At 46.8% G+C, this 17977-nt stretch overlaps 1 protein-coding gene across 2 annotated transcripts in view; it reads left to right on the top strand.

Moving 5' to 3' along the window:
- The window catches only part of DPYSL2 (dihydropyrimidinase like 2), a 52372-nt gene extending 37487 nt beyond the window's left edge, over positions 1–14885 (top strand). For both annotated transcript variants that reach the window (XM_059870390.1, XM_059870391.1), the window contains exons 8-14: positions 1690–1810; positions 4916–5072; positions 5230–5371; positions 5560–5730; positions 8792–8971; positions 10894–11059; positions 12042–14885. In XM_059870390.1, the coding sequence (XP_059726373.1) occupies positions 1690–1810; positions 4916–5072; positions 5230–5371; positions 5560–5730; positions 8792–8971; positions 10894–11059; positions 12042–12133 (1029 nt within the window). In that variant the 3' untranslated portion in view covers positions 12134–14885. The remainder of the gene's footprint in view (positions 1–1689; positions 1811–4915; positions 5073–5229; positions 5372–5559; positions 5731–8791; positions 8972–10893; positions 11060–12041) is intronic.
- Positions 14886–17977: the final 3092 nt, after the last annotated feature.

The raw sequence follows: 17977 nt of genomic DNA, 5'->3' as shown, positions 1-17977 counted from the left end.
TGTTGGGTTATTGTTATATGCCTGTCACCATAGCATCTGGGCACAAGGCAGCCTTGTTCAGAAAATATTCTCCTGCTGCTTCACAGCTGCTCAAACGCCTTCTGCCCAAAAGTCTGGAGGTGTGTGTTGTTTCATCTCTGCCTGAAGGGAAACTGAGGCATGGAGTGGAAATGTGGTTCCTAGGTGCTGCAGAGGCAGAGCTGTGCACAGACCCACTCTAGTGAGGAGTTTGCAAAGGGAGGCCATGGCCTGGAAGCTCTGGCCTGTCTGAGTCCTCCCCTTGTCTCTCAGGAGGGACAACTGGGCTTTTCTTGGCTCCTCCTTTCAGCCTTTGTGAGTGCTGCTGGCTGTGACACTTCGGGTCTAGCATCCTGGACAAAACCCTCCCTCACAGCCTTTCCCATATGTCTGGGGCATCTGGGTGAGAAAATACCCCCTTGTGAGCATCCATTACTTGGGGCTGTAACCCTTTGGGTCCCAGAGAGAACCCCACTGACTCTGGGGGGCTGGTTTGCTGTAAAAACTCCTGGCTGTTGTTTTCCTTGAGCATTTTGGCTGCAAAGAGGGCATGGGTGCAAGTGGTGGCATTGCTGGCATGAGCAGAGCTGTTCAGGACACTTGGACATCAGCCTGGCCATGGTTCCCTAAGGTTCTTTTCCTCCAAGCACAGTGTTGAGAGCCAGCAGTCACAGAATCCCAGAGGGATTTGGGTTGGAAAGGACCTCAAAGCCCACTCAGTCCCACTCCTGCCAGGGGCAGGGACACCTTCCACTATTCCAGGATGCTCCAAGCCTCATCCAGCCTGGCCTTGGACACTTCCAGGAATGAGACACAACCTGCCTGGGCAATGTATTCTGGGACAGGTGATGATGATTTGAGGCACTTAGGCTGTGATCAGTCACTGCAGAGCAGATTTTCACAAGTGCTGAGTGTGTGCCAACGCCACCAGAGTCCATAGGAGAGGTTCTGGGAGCCTCTTGCATTGGGGAATCTGGTGGGGATTGCTCTGGGTTTGTTTCCTCTGTTGTTCACTTGGAAAATGTCTGTGGCATTGCTGGCAGCAGGCACAGTAAGCATCACCCAGCTGCTCAATCTGTCTCTGGATCCTTTGATTAGGACGTGTGATCCATAAAATCAGAGCGATGCCCATCACCCTGAGGCTGCAGTTACAACCTGACCCTCAGCTTGGCTGAGGTTAATTCTCTGTACACATGCAAGGAAAAGCAGTTCATTTATGGGGTAGTTCACACTCTCTCAGATCCCAAGCCGGAGATTGTAGTGGAGGATACAGTTTAGGAGGCTTGTTTGCAAACGTGGTCTACCAGAGTATGTGGTGCAGCATCTCCCTTCTGCGTGGGCTGGAGGAGGAGCAGGTCTGTTGAGTCAACATTTAGTTGCTTATTTTTGTCTAGGTTAAAGAAGGGGCTGAATCATTCTGACCCTGAGCACCTGGAGTGTTGTTTTAGTTCAGGCAGAGGCCTCTGAAGAGGCGTGGGAGAAAAGGTGGTAATGAGAGGGAACTGCAGCTTGATGTCATTTAAGTGCTGTGATTACACTGTGCCTTTTCAGGCACAGAGGTGGGAAATGCCTTGTTGCTCCTTGTTTTCTGGGAGAGCAGGGTCTGTGATTTCTGAGGATGAGTGGGGTGCTGTTGGATGTCCCTGACCTGCTGCTGCCTCTGTTTCTCAGGTGGAGGCAGAGGCTGTGAACCGGGCAATAACCATTGCCAACCAGACCAACTGCCCCCTGTACATCACCAAGGTGATGAGCAAAAGTGCTGCTGATGTCATTGCTCAAGCCAGGAAAAAGGGTAAGTTATTTCCTCCTTAGCTCATGCACTTTAGCTCCTGCCAACATCAGCTTCATCCCTACAGGAAAGGTTTCTTTTTCATTTCCAACACACAAGGATTTGGTGGTTGGGTCAGAGCCAGGAGCTGCTTGTTTTGCTCAGTCCTGAACCTGTCTATTCACACTCATCCTCCCCCACCAAGCCATGTGCCTTCATGATATCACAGAGTCATTCCATGCTCTCTCCATGTAGTGAATTCCCCTGGAGACTGCAACTGGGTCCTCGTTCCAGCTGCTTTGGTTTTCCCTTGGTGCTTTCTGCCGCGCTTCCTGGGGTCAGCACTGATTCCTGACGGAGTTCCTGACTCACAAGCCCTGTTGTATTTAGCTGGAGTAGCCAAAAAGGCTCACCGGTTCCAGCTGCCTGCTGTGCTTCTTGCTAGTGGAATAGATGCTTTCCATGTGGTGTAACTCATAGCCTGACATCTGTGCAGGGATGAGAATCAGCAGGCTGGGTTAGGTTAGGGAATTGTGACTGCCTCTGATAACTCTGCCTGGGGAGACTGCAGGAAGCAGATCTGCTGTGGATGCTGCTGCTCGTGTCTCTCCTCTCTGACTGAGGCTTGTGAGGGAGCTGAACTGCTCTGAGGGATGAAGGAGCTTCCCCCAAGCCCTGCCCCTGTTGCCTGGCCCTCAAGGAGTCAGGATTGCCCACAGCGTGAGTGCTGTCTGCTGCTTTATCCTGTGACTAAACCTTTCACTTCTATTTAAAGCTGCTTAGGTTGGGTGAGTAACCAGGAGGGATGATTTACCCCCTTCTTTCGTCACAAGGCTTGGATTTAATTTTCTGCAGCCTAAATAAGCCTGGATGGGTATACAAATGACATCACTTTCTGTCTGGGTGTTTGATGTGAGAGGAGCTGATTTCCAGCAAACAGGTTGGTGTTTGTGCATCAGCTTGGGAGTATTTTGGTCCTGTGATTCCTGTAAAAGGAATTGATGAGGAGGACTGATTTTCAAGGCTGTCTGTGAAAGCAGCTCAAGCCATTTGGAATAAATCTTTCTCTCCCAGCTCCGTCGGAGGGGATCATCCTGTAGGAAGATGCATTGACCTAGCAATGTGGCTGCATGCTGCATCCCCCCAGGAAAGAACTTGATGTCGTAGTGCAGTTGTATCCTGAGAGCCAGGGAAGTCTTTCTTCTCTTTTCCAGATAAAAATATTGAAGGCATGTGCCTCACAAAGTTGGAGCACCAATAGAAACACCTTCTTACTATACTCAGTGTCCTGAGACCACCAGTTGCAAGTGGAGTGAGGCTTTGGGATGAGGGACCGCACACCTGGATCACAGAAAGCCATAAAACACAACTTGGCTTGGGTGGATGTTACCCTGCCTGTGAAAGGTGCTGGGATTGTCTCAGATGAACGATCCACAGGCATCACTTCAGTCAGTCTCCTGAGCGAGCCAAAACACGCAGTTTTCATTCAAAATGTGTTTTCTCCTTATAAAGAGAATTTGGGGTATAAATGGTGCCCCATCCTCTGTTCCTTTATTCAAATAACTCAAGTTAAATGCTGTGCAGTAACTGAGAAGGGCCACATGCACTGGCTCTTGCCCTCCCAAACAATAGAGGAAACATAACTGAAGACTATCCAAGGCAAAAACAATCAATCCAAGGATTGATTTGCTAAATGGCAAAGAACAGACATTATTTAAAGCCAGATGTTCCCAGTGGCTTTTGTATGGTGAAGATTCCCTGCAGACTCTGTTGCTGGCAGATCTGGGACTCGAAAACATCACTCCTTGCAGAACAATATCCCCAACGTGCTGGACCACAAGAGGCCTCCCATTAATAGCCAGCATGTGTTTGGCCTTGTTTTGATTTCAGAACCCTATTTGTGGCCAGTGATGTCAGGGAGCTTCTTCCTCTGCTCCTGGAAACTCTCTAGGAAAGGCTGTTCCTGGACTTCCTGCATCAGCAGGGTCCTGGTAACAGCATGGAGCCAGTTAATCATTGTTCTGCCTCAGCTAGTAGGCTCTTCCCGAGCTGTCTTGAGACCCCAGAGATGTAACAGTAGCTTTGGCCATATAGTGAAAGAAATATCCTGTCTTTTTACTCTGCATGGTGAGGTGTGTGACCCTGCTGACCAGCTCTGGTTGTCCCTCTGCCCATATTTCCTGACTGAAGTATTTAGGGTTGGCATCTCAGCTGCCCACATCTTTGGTAGGCAGATCCAAACCCATGAAGTGCTTGGGGAGGCAGGTGGGTGGGCACAGAGCAGCTTTTGGCAAGGTTGCATTTGGTAAGCAGATCCCTGGGACTGCTGCTCATGCTGCTTTTGAAGTTGCAGCATCTGCTTGGAGTGCAGATGGTGCTGGTACGTCCAGCTTGCAGAGTATCCTGGCCTTAAGCATCTGCTGATCCTTCATGTGGTTCCAAAAATGTTAATGAGGAGGAAGCATGCACTGGTGGTAGGCACACTGGACAGAGTCAGGAGATGCAGTTCCATTTCCCAGTTCTGCCACAGATTTGCTGCGTGCCTTGCGGGGATCACAGAGTTCCCTTGCATTGTGTTTGTGAACGAGCAACTCTGATATTTCCCCTGTGATGGGTTTTCTTTGTATGCAGAAAAACTTTCCTGCTAGGAGTTTTCTCCCAACTGGTCTATGCACAGACCCTACTCCAAGAAATCTGGCCTTGTTAGAAGGTCTTTTAATTCATACTATAATTTATAAAAACTCTTTTTAAAATTCTTTTTCTTGCACATCTCTTCTAGATCACACTCCTCACTCCCTTACAGTTGCTCTCAGGTTCTTCCAAAGTTCTTGGCTCAGGATAAATAAATAAATAATAAAATGAATATAGACAATAAAATGAATCTTTACAGTAACCATTTCAAGAACAATTAATCATGCCAACCTCTGCAGTTGTGTAAAGGGTTGTACACATTTTGCTGCTCCCAGCTCTGGTCAGTAGCAATATCTTTATTTAATGCTTCAGAAGAAGTACCAGGCAGCCCTGCTGCACGTGTCCTTTCCCAGGAGGATGCTTTCTGCCAGGAAGCCAGGCTGGAAGTGCACCTTCCTTGGTGTTCACAGAAGGTTTATGTGTGTCCCTGTCCCACAGGCACCGTGGTGTATGGAGAGCCCATCACAGCCAGCCTGGGCACTGATGGATCCCATTACTGGAGCAAGAACTGGGCAAAGGCAGCAGCTTTTGTTACATCCCCACCACTGAGTCCTGACCCGACCACTCCTGATTTTCTCAACTCACTACTGTCCTGGTGAGTAGAGCTTTCTGTGTTCAAACAACATGTGATTCATCATGAGGAAATGGATGATAAAGTAAGGGATGTTGCTGCCACAAGCAAAAAGCTATTTTACCTTCAGGAGCATTCCTGTTAAGTAAAATATCTTGAATACCTTTTGTTTTTCTTCCAGTGGAGACCTCCAAGTGACTGGCAGTGCCCACTGCACCTTCAACACTGCTCAGAAAGCTGTTGGGAAGGACAACTTCACCCTGATCCCTGAAGGAACCAATGGCACTGAGGAGAGGATGTCCATCATCTGGGATAAGGCTGTGGTAGGTCACACCTGTCATGGGTTTACATTTCAGCTGGACATTGAGTGTGGAAGGAGCTGCAGGAATGTGTTATTTTCTTGTCATGGTCCTTCCACTTGGCATTTTTACCCCTGTGGAGATCCTTGGGAATCTGCTGCACTGCCAGCTCTTAGCTGGCTCATGCATTTACTCCTGTGGTGTCCCCCCAGGTGACTGGCAAGATGGACGAGAACCAGTTTGTGGCTGTGACCAGCACAAATGCAGCCAAAATCTTCAACCTGTACCCGCGGAAGGGCCGTATCGCTGTGGGCTCTGACGCTGACCTGGTCATCTGGGATCCTGACAGCGTCAAGACAATCTCTGCCAAGACTCACAACATAGTAAGGATGTTCCCTACCATTCCCCACTTCCTTTCCTCCTCTCTTCCTCAGTGGCAGGCTGTGCTGCCAGCCACGGGAGCTTGTGACAACTCAGGGCTCATTTTCACTGTGCCTGAAGCCCTCTCTGGTCTCACTCTGGAGCTCAGTTGTGTGACCAGGACAAGTCCATCTGAAATCACGTGGATTCCCCCTGGAACAGGGAGCACGTCTGCTCTTCCTGAGTGTTGGGTGCATAAATCTGAGCCCACAGAAAGCTCTTTAAATCCTCTAAAATATGCAAAGGCCTCTTAGGACAATGTGTTGTTTATGACATCCAGGCTTGCCAGTGGTGGGAATGGGAACTGCCCCTTTTCACTGAAGTGTTATCAGTTCATGAACAGTTTTTCTGGAAATCTGGCCCAGATCCAGGGTCTGAGTGGATTTATACCACCTGCTGATCTGGCACATGTGTGTGGAGTCAGGATTTTTCTGGTGGTCACTCCCACATTAGTTGGCAAAGGGCAGTACCCAAAACCACCAGACCTTCCCCTAAGCTCTTCTTCAGCTTGTCGCTGTTAGCTTCTGCAGTGATGGCACTCCTAGGGATACCTCTGCTGAGTCCCATGCCTTACACCTGGCCCCTGCAGTTACCAAGCTGTCACAGCCTATGGGAATCTGCAGAATGGTTCCAGTGCAGGGGCCTGGCTAGAGTCTTCCTGTGACATTCAAGCCCTGTCTCAGAGAAAGCAGCCACTGTTTGCATTTGTTGACAACTTGTTTCGCTGCTGATCATGAACCTATGGAATCTTTCCCTGGGAAAAAAAAACCTGCTTGTTCTTTTTCCCCATGAATGCTTTCATTCACTCTGGAGCTGAAGGAGGAAAATTTTCTTCCACACTTGGATCCCCGGGCACATTCACAAAGGAAACATCATTTTTTTTAAAGGTTTGGTTCACTTCCCTGTGACTTAACTCTTTGTCAGAATTGGTCACAGATGGTTACACTTCATCTTACCTCTGCTTAGGTTTCTGACAGAGGAATTCCAGGAGTCTGGTCACTTCAGTCACCTTAGAGGTGCTTCCAGACTCCTTCCAATCTGGAGAGGAATGACTTAAGAAGAGGGAACCCAGGGACTCGCTGCTTTTAGGTGCCAGAATTCATGGTCTGAACCTGGGCTTGTACTTATGAATAGCTCAGAGAGCTGGAAGTAGTTTGGGTGGAGTGCTTGAAAGTCATTTCTATTTAGTGGCTGTTGTCTTTGGGAAATGAACTTGGCTCATTCAGTTTCCTGACACAGAACTCATAGACTTTCTCTTTTGTGGATATGCCCAAGTGCAGTCAGGATTGCTTCCATGATTTTGCCATGGATCTGGGCAAGACGAAGGAAAACAAGCTCCATTCAGAAGTATTTTTGTCTGCTGAGAGCTGCAGATCCCCCAAAACCCTGACTGTGTGTCAGAGGCCCCAGCATTCAGCTGTGGCTAAAGGCTGCACCCTTAAGCTGTGCCAAGAGCATTGAGGATGAAGGGCTCTCATTCCCAAGAGTTTGGAAAGCTGAGCAATCACAGCTTGTTTGCTTACAAACACATCTCTGACCTCGTCCCCTGTCATTGCTTTGCCTGTTGTACCTGGCGTCACACCTAAAGCTACATCAGGAGGAATTTCTCCGTGAAAGAGTGATTAGACATTGGAAGAGGCTGTCCAGGGAGGTTTGGAGTCCTTGTTCCTGGAGGTGTCCAAGGAAGGCAGTCTGGACACGACACTCAGTGCTCTGGGCCACTGACAAGGTGGGAATCAGGCACAGCTTGGACTCAGTGACCTTGGAGCTCTTTTCCAACCTTAATGATTCTGAAAGTCTGTAATTTTTTGGGTCTCACGATGCCTTGTGTTAGAGGAGAAAGTGATACAAGTGATGCCCTTGGAGTCCAGATATCCTGGTTTGGCCAAGCAGAAAACAAAAGGCCCCTTGACAGTCATGCACAGGAACACCCTCTGATTATGTGGCCTTGGACGATTGCTCCTTTTTGAAATGTTCAAGCAACTTACGGATATTTTCCAAGAATTTGCAGTGCTCTTGCCACTCTCTGGCAAGGAAACATCAGGAGCTGGAGAGGGAGGTAGTGTTGTTCTTGGAAGTAGCCTAATCCATAAGCTCCTGACCCAGCCTCCTCCTTTACCACCCCAGTTTTTTTCAGGCTGGACTTGGTTCAGACTCGGTTTAACCACTGGTCTGGCTAATTGCAAAGCTGCACTCAGGCCTGCCCATACTTACAACACACTTCAAGGGCAAACTCCATCATTAACTCAGTAAAAAAGACCTGCATTTGACTCAGAGATGGTCACTAGAGTAACAGTCCCCAAATAACATGGTTACAGTGTATCTCATTCCAGGATGTTTCACATTTGCAGTGATTTCTTTCAAACTTGCCTTTTTTCCATGGTGTGATGTTTCCAATCCATTTAATTGAGGATGAGTAATCCCATTAAAATAAAATAAGATTGTCCTGGTCCCTGACCCATTGACCAAAACACTGGTTTAAAATACAGATTTTTCAGAATTATTCTTTTTAGTAGGAAACTCACATAAAGCTTTCTGTGGCTCCTAAATCTGCCCCCAGCTCCACACACATAGGTGCCTAAATATACTTAAACAGGGACGCTCTCATTTGAAATTGTTTTTTTCTCTTCCTCAGAGAAGCTGTGGCTGCTCCATCCTTGGAAGTGTCAAAGGCCAGGTTGGATGCAGCTTGGAGCAACTGGATCTAGTGGAAAGTGTCCCAACCCATGGCAGGGGGTGGAATGGGATAAACTTAAGGTCCCTTACAGCCCAAACCATTCTGGGATTCTTTATGAACCTTATTTCAATGGAAATTTTGCATTAAAAAACCCCTAAAGTTAGACTGATAATTAAGAGCAGCCTTTATTAAATCACAGCAAATACAGCTCAGGCAGACACTGTTGAGTTTGCTTCCATCTGTCCTTAAAATTTTGGCAATTAGCATAGTCAGTGATTGCTAATTAAAGCTCAGCGAGCTCTGCTGGGTGAATATGTTTACCTTATGTGCTGATTTTCTCATTGCAGTCTCTGGAGTACAATATCTTCGAGGGCATGGAGTGCCGTGGGTCTCCCCTGGTGGTGATCAGCCAGGGCAAGATCGTGCTGGAGGATGGGAATCTCCACGTCACGGAGGGCTCTGGGAGGTACATCCCCAGGAAACCCTTCCCTGACTTTGTGTACAAGCGAATCAAAGCAAGGAGCAGGGTGAGTGTCAATGCTTGGCTGCACATTTGTTCTCTCCCTCTGACAACACGGAGTTAAAGTGGCTGGAAAACAGATGCTGTCCCCTGGCTCAGGCCACACTGCTGTTCCCTGGATGGGAGCCACATTTGTCTCATTCCTCTTTCATTTTTGCTGTTCACTCAAGTCATTACAGGAATATTCTTTGGATTGAGCTTGGGTTTTCTGCAGGTTTTAATTTTTCTCTGTCTGAGGACAGCCAAACTGAAAATGTGTCCAGGAACCCTTGAATTTTGCCATGAGTCAAACTACCCAGAACCCACCAGGTTTCTCCTGTCACAGAGGTCCAGAGGTCCCAGGAGAAGTTATCATTATCATTTATATATCAAAACTCTCAGCAGCAATTTAGAATTGTAATTTTTTGTTACACAAATGTTATGCTGCTTTCCCTTCTGCCAGATACGATCAGATGCTCTTGTCTGGTGACTAGTGAGTCACAGGCACAACCTACAGACTGCTTAAAAGGAACATTGTTCTATTTTTAAGAGGCTAAAATAGTTGGAAAGTGATTCTGTAAAATGCACCCATTCAAAACTGAACCTGTCTTTTGATATGCCTGAATTTGCCTGACAGGGGAGATGACCCTGAACTCAGTTGCTGAGAATTGAAGGAGTTTATTTATAGATGAAATAATTTCTGGGGAGAAATTATTTTGCTGTTTGAAGTGTTGTCCTCTCCTGGACAACTTTTGTTGGTTTTGCTGGCCGCAAGTGATCCTCCTACTCCTTGAAAATCGTCTTTCTTTGATTGTTCTTTTGAAGAAATTGCAAGTTATCAAAATTACAACCTGGCAAAATTTAGCCCCATGGAGAACAGATCCCAGGTTTCTGCTATGTCCTCCCACAGAAATACATGTCTGACCTATAAATCCAATTGGGCAGCATCTCAACTGGAATAATTGCATTTACCGCAATCTGCAGCTCCAGGGCTGGCCATTGAAGCCAGCCTGGCTCCTCTGGGCTGCCCTGCTAGTCTCAGCACTGCTTGGCTTTTTGGGGATGAGTAATAAGGTGCATTTGAGACCCGTCAGGAGCCTTTAATCCAGTGGCAGGTAGGTTGGGATCATTAAAGGACAGCACCTTTGGGGCAGGGGACAGACTGGCTGGAGCCACAGCACATTCCATGTCACATACTAATTAGTAGGCATCTTGTCCTGCACAAAAATCTAGAGCCAGAATAGGAACGTATGCGGTTGCCAACTCACAGTACTGCACAGCAAGGATGATCCAAAAGTGGGGGTTTTTGAGAGTGCAGAGCAGCCAAGTCCATATTGCCAAGGAGCCTTTGGGTGCCTACGGACTCAGAGCACCTCAACTTTCCATCATGGAAGGTGTTGAGCTGCACAAACATTGGTTTTAGCTTGTAGGAAAATAGTTGTTTGCTGCAAAACTGTTTGGCTTGGACAAAGACACAGATATGTTTTATATTGATAGATTTATATAGATATGGATATAAAAGAGGAATAGATGTAGATGCAATACAGATATAGATATAAACATATAGATATGATATAATAGAGATATAAAATGGATATAGATATAATACAGATATAGAGCTAGGTATTAAATAGAAATAGACGTGATATAGATGTAGATATAATACAGATATAAAGATATAGATATATAGATATGGATATAATATAGATGTAAAATAGATATAGATAAAATCTAGATATAGATACAAAATAAATATAGATAGAGAGCAGCTCCCCAGGGATGAGTACAGAGGAGATGCTGTGTGCTTTCAAATTCTCTTACCAGCAACCAATCCTGAAATGTGTGTCACTGGCTGAGCCGCATCTGGGCAGCTGTTGGGCTGTATTGTGGCTGTGTTTAAGGTTGTGCTGTAGCTGTGTTTTGAGGCAGTGTTGCCCTCTCTCCCTGCAGCTGGCTGAGCTGCGGGGGGTGCCCCGAGGCCTCTACGACGGCCCAGTCTGTGAGGTGTCGGTGACACCCAAAACGGTCACACCAGCATCCTCAGCCAAGACCTCTCCTGCCAAACAGCAGGCACCGCCCGTGAGGAACCTGCACCAGTCTGGGTTCAGCTTGTCTGGTATGTGATTTTGGGAATGATTTACTGCTGAGTGATTTATTGCACTGAAATCGCGGCTGGTTTGTGCTCTCATGCTCTGAGTTCATTCTGCTGGGATAGGGATGGAATGAGAGAGGCTGTGGGGGGATTTTAGCTGTGAGCTTTTCCCTTTAGGGAGGAGGAAGAGTAGTACAAGAGCTGTCCCAAATTCCTGCTTCTTCTCATGATGTCACCTGAATGCTGAGCACTCCAATGTATTCTGGGCTCAGTCCTCGGCTGGCTGTCTAGAGAGGGCAGATCACAGAATCCTGGAATAGTCTGGGTGGGAAGAGACTTTAAAGCCCATTCATTCCCACCCCCTGCCATGGGCAGGGACATCTTCCACTATCCCAGGTTGCTCCAAGCTGCATCCAACCTGGTCTTTGACACTTCCAGGCATGGAGCAGCCACAATCCTTCTGCGAATTTCACCCCAGCCCCTTCACACCTTCACAGGGAGGAATTTCTTCCCAGTATCTCATCTAAGTCTGCCCTTCTTCAGCTTGAGACCATTCAAGCTATGTTTAGAAATGGGAATTTTCTGGTTTTAAGATGCTATAGCAAAAACCCCTTTTTTTTTAAGATAACACAAACTTCAGGAGAACTTTGCCAGCTGAGAGCCGTGGATCTGGGATGTGGAAGATTTGATTTCTCAGCTGGTGCTCCAGTTGCAGGAAGGGTGGACTATAGAATGGAATAGGAAAGCTGGCTAAGGGATAATCATTCATCCAACTCTTACCTTTGCAGGGCTGGGTACTTCAGGTGCTCAGGGCAGAACAGGTTTCAGCAGAATTAAGGCAGTGCAGGCCAGTGAAGGCTTTTCCTCCAAATCAGAATCACAGAATGGTTTAGGCTGGAAAAGCCTTCTAAGAGCAAATCCAACCATTAAGGCAGCATCAAAGTGCCACACCCACATGGATTTTAAACGCTGGCAGAGTTCGTGACTCCTCCTCTCTCTCCCACAGGGGCACAGATTGATGACAACATCCCACGCCGCACGACCCAGCGCATTGTGGCCCCGCCAGGTGGCCGTGCCAACATCACCAGCTTGGGCTAAGGACCAAACCCTCCTGTGCCCACCAGGTACACCCTGGGGGGACCGGGGCACCTGGAGACCCTTTTTGATTCTTTTAGAGCCTGTGACAGTTACTGCGGGCACCCAGTGTGGGGAGGGGCTGAAGTAAAAGCACCTCTTTCAGTCCCCTCAGGTTCCTTCCTCATCTTCACCAACCCTTCGCACTTACCCCCCCCCACCCCAGCCCCTTACACATTTAAAGAAATAAACCGTGTTTTGACACCTCTGACATGAAAGAGTAAATGTAAAGAGAGTATTTGAGATACATGGTCTCTGTCCTATTCAGCATCTTTCTTTTAGTAAAGGAAGGATAAAGTGAATTTCCCAGGAGCTGCCTTCAAGACACACACACACACACAAAAAGAAAGATATAAACATAAATGCATAGAAAAAGCTTTTTTTTTTTTTTGATGTCAAGCAGAAGAGTAGTTCAAAGGTTTTAAACTGGATATTCTGTAGGATTCTATGTTCCAACAGAATTAGCTAGGCAAGCACTAAGGGACAGGAATCCCAGCCTGTCTGTGGCCATTTTTCACCACCAGCGCTGAGGTCACTGGATGCTGCCAGGAGAGAGAAACAGGACCCAGCACTAGGAATTGCAGAGAACATCACCCCAGCTAGTGGCTGAGCCAGAATCCTTGGGGACTTCCATTCTGTTCAGTTGGTTTTTCCTTGGTTTCTTTTTTCTTCTGGATTTTGCTGCAAATTAGGTCCTTGAGGAAACTTTTTTTTTAATGTTTGTGTGTGTGTTTTCAATATGTCTGTGTCATTGTGTTTACGAAGCCTTATCTGAGAACTGGGACTCTCCCTGTTCTTCCCAAACCTCATCCAAGTCACAGACTCCCGCCAGTGTCACTGCCACTGCCACCCTGGTACTTCAGGTGTCCCTTAGTTGCATTTTTCAGCCATTTCTTGTCACGTAGCTGCAGTAAGGGCATGGAGCAGGTCCATAGGATCTTGAGTCCATCAGGTCTTGAGCTGGTGCAAACAGAGGAGCTGGACACCATCTAAACTGCTGGGATGGAGTATCTGGAAGAGTTTGTAGCAGTTAGTTTTTCTTCTGTTCCTGAAGGTGGGTGTGGATGGACAGGGAGCTGTGGGCAAAGAGCAACACATTGCTTTAAAGGTTTTTGTAGCAGAAACTCCCTCCCTGGCCATCAAGGAGAGCTTATTTAAAGCTTTGAGAGTTTATCTTTAGCTCTCAAAGGGCAGTCGGGGAGTGTTTGCTGAGCACCTGTGGCAATTCCAGTCCAGGCCCAGCTGCTGTAACTGGGAGCTGGCTGGGTTCTCAGCAGCTGAGAATCTCTTGTACGAATGTCACAGCTACCCAGCCCTGCAGAAATCCTGCACATCCCCATGGGAAGGCTTGGCTGTTCCCCACCCAGCCTCACATGCCTAGGATTTGAGACACCATCAGTGGTCCTTAAAGGAATGCCTCAGCTTTGGGGCAGCCAGCAGGGTCTGGGTGTTTAACCACCCTCTTGAATTGAAGGTCTGGTAGTCCTGGGACTGGAGGCTTCTTGGTTTTGGGACATGGAGGATAAACCTGCACCATCAGATTCCCCACTTAGGCAGAGCTGGAGGGCTCAGCAGTCCCGAGGACTTGTCTTAGCACAGAGAGCTTTTATTACCACAGTGTTGCCTCCACTGTCTGCCTGCCCTGGTGCTTGGCTGATCTTCTGCTCCGTCTTCTCTTTGTGCTTTGCCACCTCCATCGACCTTGTTTTTCCATAGTTGTATTTTCTTAAATGGTGTTTACAGGTTCTTTTAGGAAAAAACCTATATATATATATATATATATATATATATATATATATATATATATATATATATGAAGGCTTTCAAGAAATGAGTACCAAATTTGTTGTTATGAGGTGTCAATGCTGGGATTTGCAAAGTGTCTGGAAGCTACTTAGCTACCCAAACCCTCCCAGCTGCAGCACCTAAACTCCTTAGGCCCCTTTGAACATGAAAGTTAAGAAAAACTTTGCCATATTCCTCCACGCATTTTGCATTTAGGTTCAACTCCTGGGTTTTCTAGTTTTGCATAAAGAGTTTGCACTTTGTTTTGTTAAGTAATCCATGAACTTAATATATATATTGCAGCTATTTTCATTTTTAAATTTTTTTCTTTGTCACCTGTATGTTAAAATCAATTTGAACGAGTTGGGGAAAAAAAAAAAAGAATTGTGGATCCGTTTCAATTCTACGAAACACTTGCGGCTCTTCAGTATTCACTTAAGTCTTCCTTTTTTTTTTCCTTCACTGACTCATGATAACTTGTTAAATTTTAATTTGTTCTTGAAAAGGAAAGAAAAAAAATCACAAAAAAAAGTTTTTTGCAGGCTATGTAAGCATGTTTTTTCTGTGAGAGCTCGTCCGCTTTGTGTCTGTTTAATGAATGTCATATGTAAATGCTTAAAAAAAAAGATGATGACTTAATTAATTAATTAACCGCAGTGACTTGAAGCTCTAAAAATAATAAAAGAAAAAAGTAGGATTTAATACTAGCTGGATTTAACCCTTGGATTTGTGATTGTGAACCATGAGTGGAGGAGCTGTAAGTGCTAAAGCTGATCATGTGTGTAGACAAAGAGGAGTACTGATATTTGACCATTGTCTCAATGGCAAAACCAACCCCCATCCCAATCCCAAGTCTTGTGTTTTATTCCTTAAGACCTCTGTGTTATATTACCATGGGAACTCCTAATAAAGACAAAATGTTGTTGTTTCAGTTGGTGCACCTGTGTCTCAAGGTGCTGCATGTTGTGTGTCTCTGCGTTCTGGGCTGTTGCTTTCAGCAGGGACAAACAGCCCTGAAAACCAGGCCGGGGTGGGCTGATGTGGAGATGAGCAGAGGCAGAGCTGGAGAGGACCTCCCATGGTGATGGTAAAGATGAATTGATGGGTCACGGAGTCATTTCCTCTGGAGAAAGTGAGCTGCAACTGAGGGCACTTTGTTTAAAACAGCATTTGGCAAAGCAGAGACAGTTGCCTGAAAAATCCTGGCTCTGCATTGCATGGATCACTGCTGGAATGTGAGCAAAAGCCCCTAAAAGTATCGGCATAGCTCTCAGCCCTCCAGTGAGGATCTGCTTGGACCTTCTGCCAGCCAAGGAATGGGGAGAAAAGCACAGTCGTAAATGGCAGCTGAGAGGGGAGAGTTGGAGCTGGCTGGAACAACTTCAGTGGAACTTGGGGTGGTGGTGCTTGGGATTTACAGAAAATACACCAGTGGAACTTGGGGTGGTGGTGCTTGGATTTCACTGTCACAGGGACAAGCATCCCTGTCAGCTGCTCAGAATGTTGGATGCTGCATTCCTACACCCACCAGCTCAGCACTCTGGGGGATCTTCCCCCAAATCTGAGCACAGCTGAAGTTTGTGACTGACTTTGTTCCTCATCTGAACAAATGCAAGCGTTGGGGCACTCTGTGAAATGCATTTAGCTTCCTCCACACAACTTTTAACCTGGCACCCCAGAGCGTGGCTTTTCCTTATTCTGTGAAGGGGTCAGTGGTCATCCCCTGGTAAGGAGTCTTCTGGTTAACATGAGGATCCTGCCTCTGGCAGCAGTGACATGCTGCTATTTGGCTACTGGCATCATAAATTAAATATTACTATCTGTGCAATCAGGTCCCATGGAGCAGTGTTGGTGGGTAGCTGCATGTAAGATTCATCAGCTAATCCCAACCATAATATCCCTGTGAAAGATGTGTTCATCTGGTACTCGGTTAACACACACATGCAGAGCCTCCATTTGGTTTTATTCTATCATTAATTGTTTCCTCCAGCACCTGAACTGGAATGAAAGAAACCTCCTCCTGAGGAAATAAATGTCAGGGACTCAGGGAAGCTGTTGGAACTGGCAGAGTAAGTAGAGAAGGTTTTGAGGTCAGGAAGAATTGCCAGCAGCCAGATCTAAATCCAACATGTGCTGTGGCACCGAGGCAGGGAGCAAGCTCTGGAGGCTATTCGGGTCAGCGGGGCAGCCCTGATTTGGTGCTGCACGGGAGCACAGGAATAGTTGTATTTGGTCAGCCCCTTAATCCCGGTAATTCCCGATCTGGCAGCCCACAATGTGTTAATAGATGCTAATTTGGTTCTCTGCTGGCCCATTGTGTAAAGCCCAAATTAGATTTTATCTGACCTTAACATCGGTGGAGTATTCTGTGGCTGAGAGGAGAAGAAATAAAATAGATGATGAATGTGACTCTGACCTGGAACAACAACTGTCAGTTATCAGAGATGGGGACAATGCAGCCTGATTTATCCCTTGATGGCGGAGCAATAAATGTCACTGTACTATAGAAGCTTTAGGATCTGTTTTGCTCAGCGCCATCAGGTGGCACCAGGACATAGAGAAAGGAAAAGGCACATGAATCATCTCGGGAGTGATCTAGGGTGTAATAAATGTGGAACATGCACAGGGCTTATGATTACTGTGACATGACACACACATACATCCTGTCAGTTATATTAATGTATTGGAGGGTATTTCAATGTTAAAGAGAGATGAATCACCTGAGTGTGTTCTCTTCTTGTTAAAGCCTCACAGGACACTTGTCTCAAATCAGATACAGAGCAAGTGATAAACTTTACCCATCAATTTATTACATCAAAGAACCCTTAGACTTTCAAGAGATCTGGAGAAGAACTTTTGACAAGGGCCTGGAGTGACAGGACAAGGGGGAATGGCTTCCCACTGCCAGAGGTAGGGTAGATGGAATATTGGGAAGAAATTCCTCGCTGTGAGGGTGGTGAGGGGTGGGATGGAATTCCTAGAGAAGTTGTGATTGCCCCATCCCTGGAAGTGTCCAAGGCCGGGCTGGACAGGGCTTGAAGCAACCTGGGACAAGGGCAGGTGTCCTTGCCCATGGCAAGGGGTGGGACAAAGTTCCTTTCATTAAAGAGATAAAGTAAGCAATTAGAGGAAATTATTTTTTCTCTTCTATAACCGAGGCCAGAGGAGGTGCCCTCTGCTAATTCCTGTCAACTGTGACTGACTTCCAGCTCTGGCACTCCAGCTGTGGATTTACCACTCCATGCTTGAATGTGTTCTTTCCACAAGTATTTTTTTGACCATTAACTACTAAAACTTGGCGAGTGCCTTCCAGTGTTGACTTGAGAAGCCTCAAATGGTAGGAAATCCCATAGTAGTTTATTCCACAGATTAATCTTCATTGCTCATTTTTCTCTGCTTCTGATCTGAACTGGCCTGCTTTACATCTCTTGCCATCAGTTCTTGTTCTGCATTCCCACAATAAAAGGAAGACCCCCGCCCTGAGATTTGTGGGGCTGTTCTGTGAGATCTCTTAGAACCTGGGGGCTCATCTCCAGAGCCATCCTTCCCCCACCTCCTGGGGCTGTCTTCCATGGAATGATGAGAACAACTCATACCAAGGAATTATGGACTGGGTTTGGGCTGGCAGGACCCTCAAAACTCACCCAATCCCACCCTCTACCGTGGGCCAGGACACCTACCACTATCCCAGATTGCTCAAACCTGGCCTTGGACACTTCCAGGGATCCAGGGGCAGCCACAGCCTCTCTGGGAAATCCATCCTTGCCCCTCACCATCCTCACAGGGAACAATTTCTTCCTAAAATCCCACCTAACCCTGCCCTCTGGCAGTGGGAAGCCATTCCCTGTGTCCTTTCCCTCCATGTCTTTTCCTAAGTCCCATCTCTCCTGGAGCCCCTTCAGGCACTGAAAGGGGCTCTGAGTTCTCCCTGTATCCTTCTCCTCTTCAGATAAACACCCCCAGCTCTTCCAGCCTGGCTCCAGAGCAGAGAAGGATCTGCTCATTAAATTCACCCGGTATTTG

Source organism: Haemorhous mexicanus, chromosome 30 (assembly GCF_027477595.1).
Source record: "Haemorhous mexicanus isolate bHaeMex1 chromosome 30, bHaeMex1.pri, whole genome shotgun sequence".
Taxonomy (NCBI): Eukaryota; Metazoa; Chordata; class Aves; order Passeriformes; family Fringillidae; genus Haemorhous; species Haemorhous mexicanus.
This window is presented reverse-complemented; position numbering and strand designations above follow the sequence as displayed.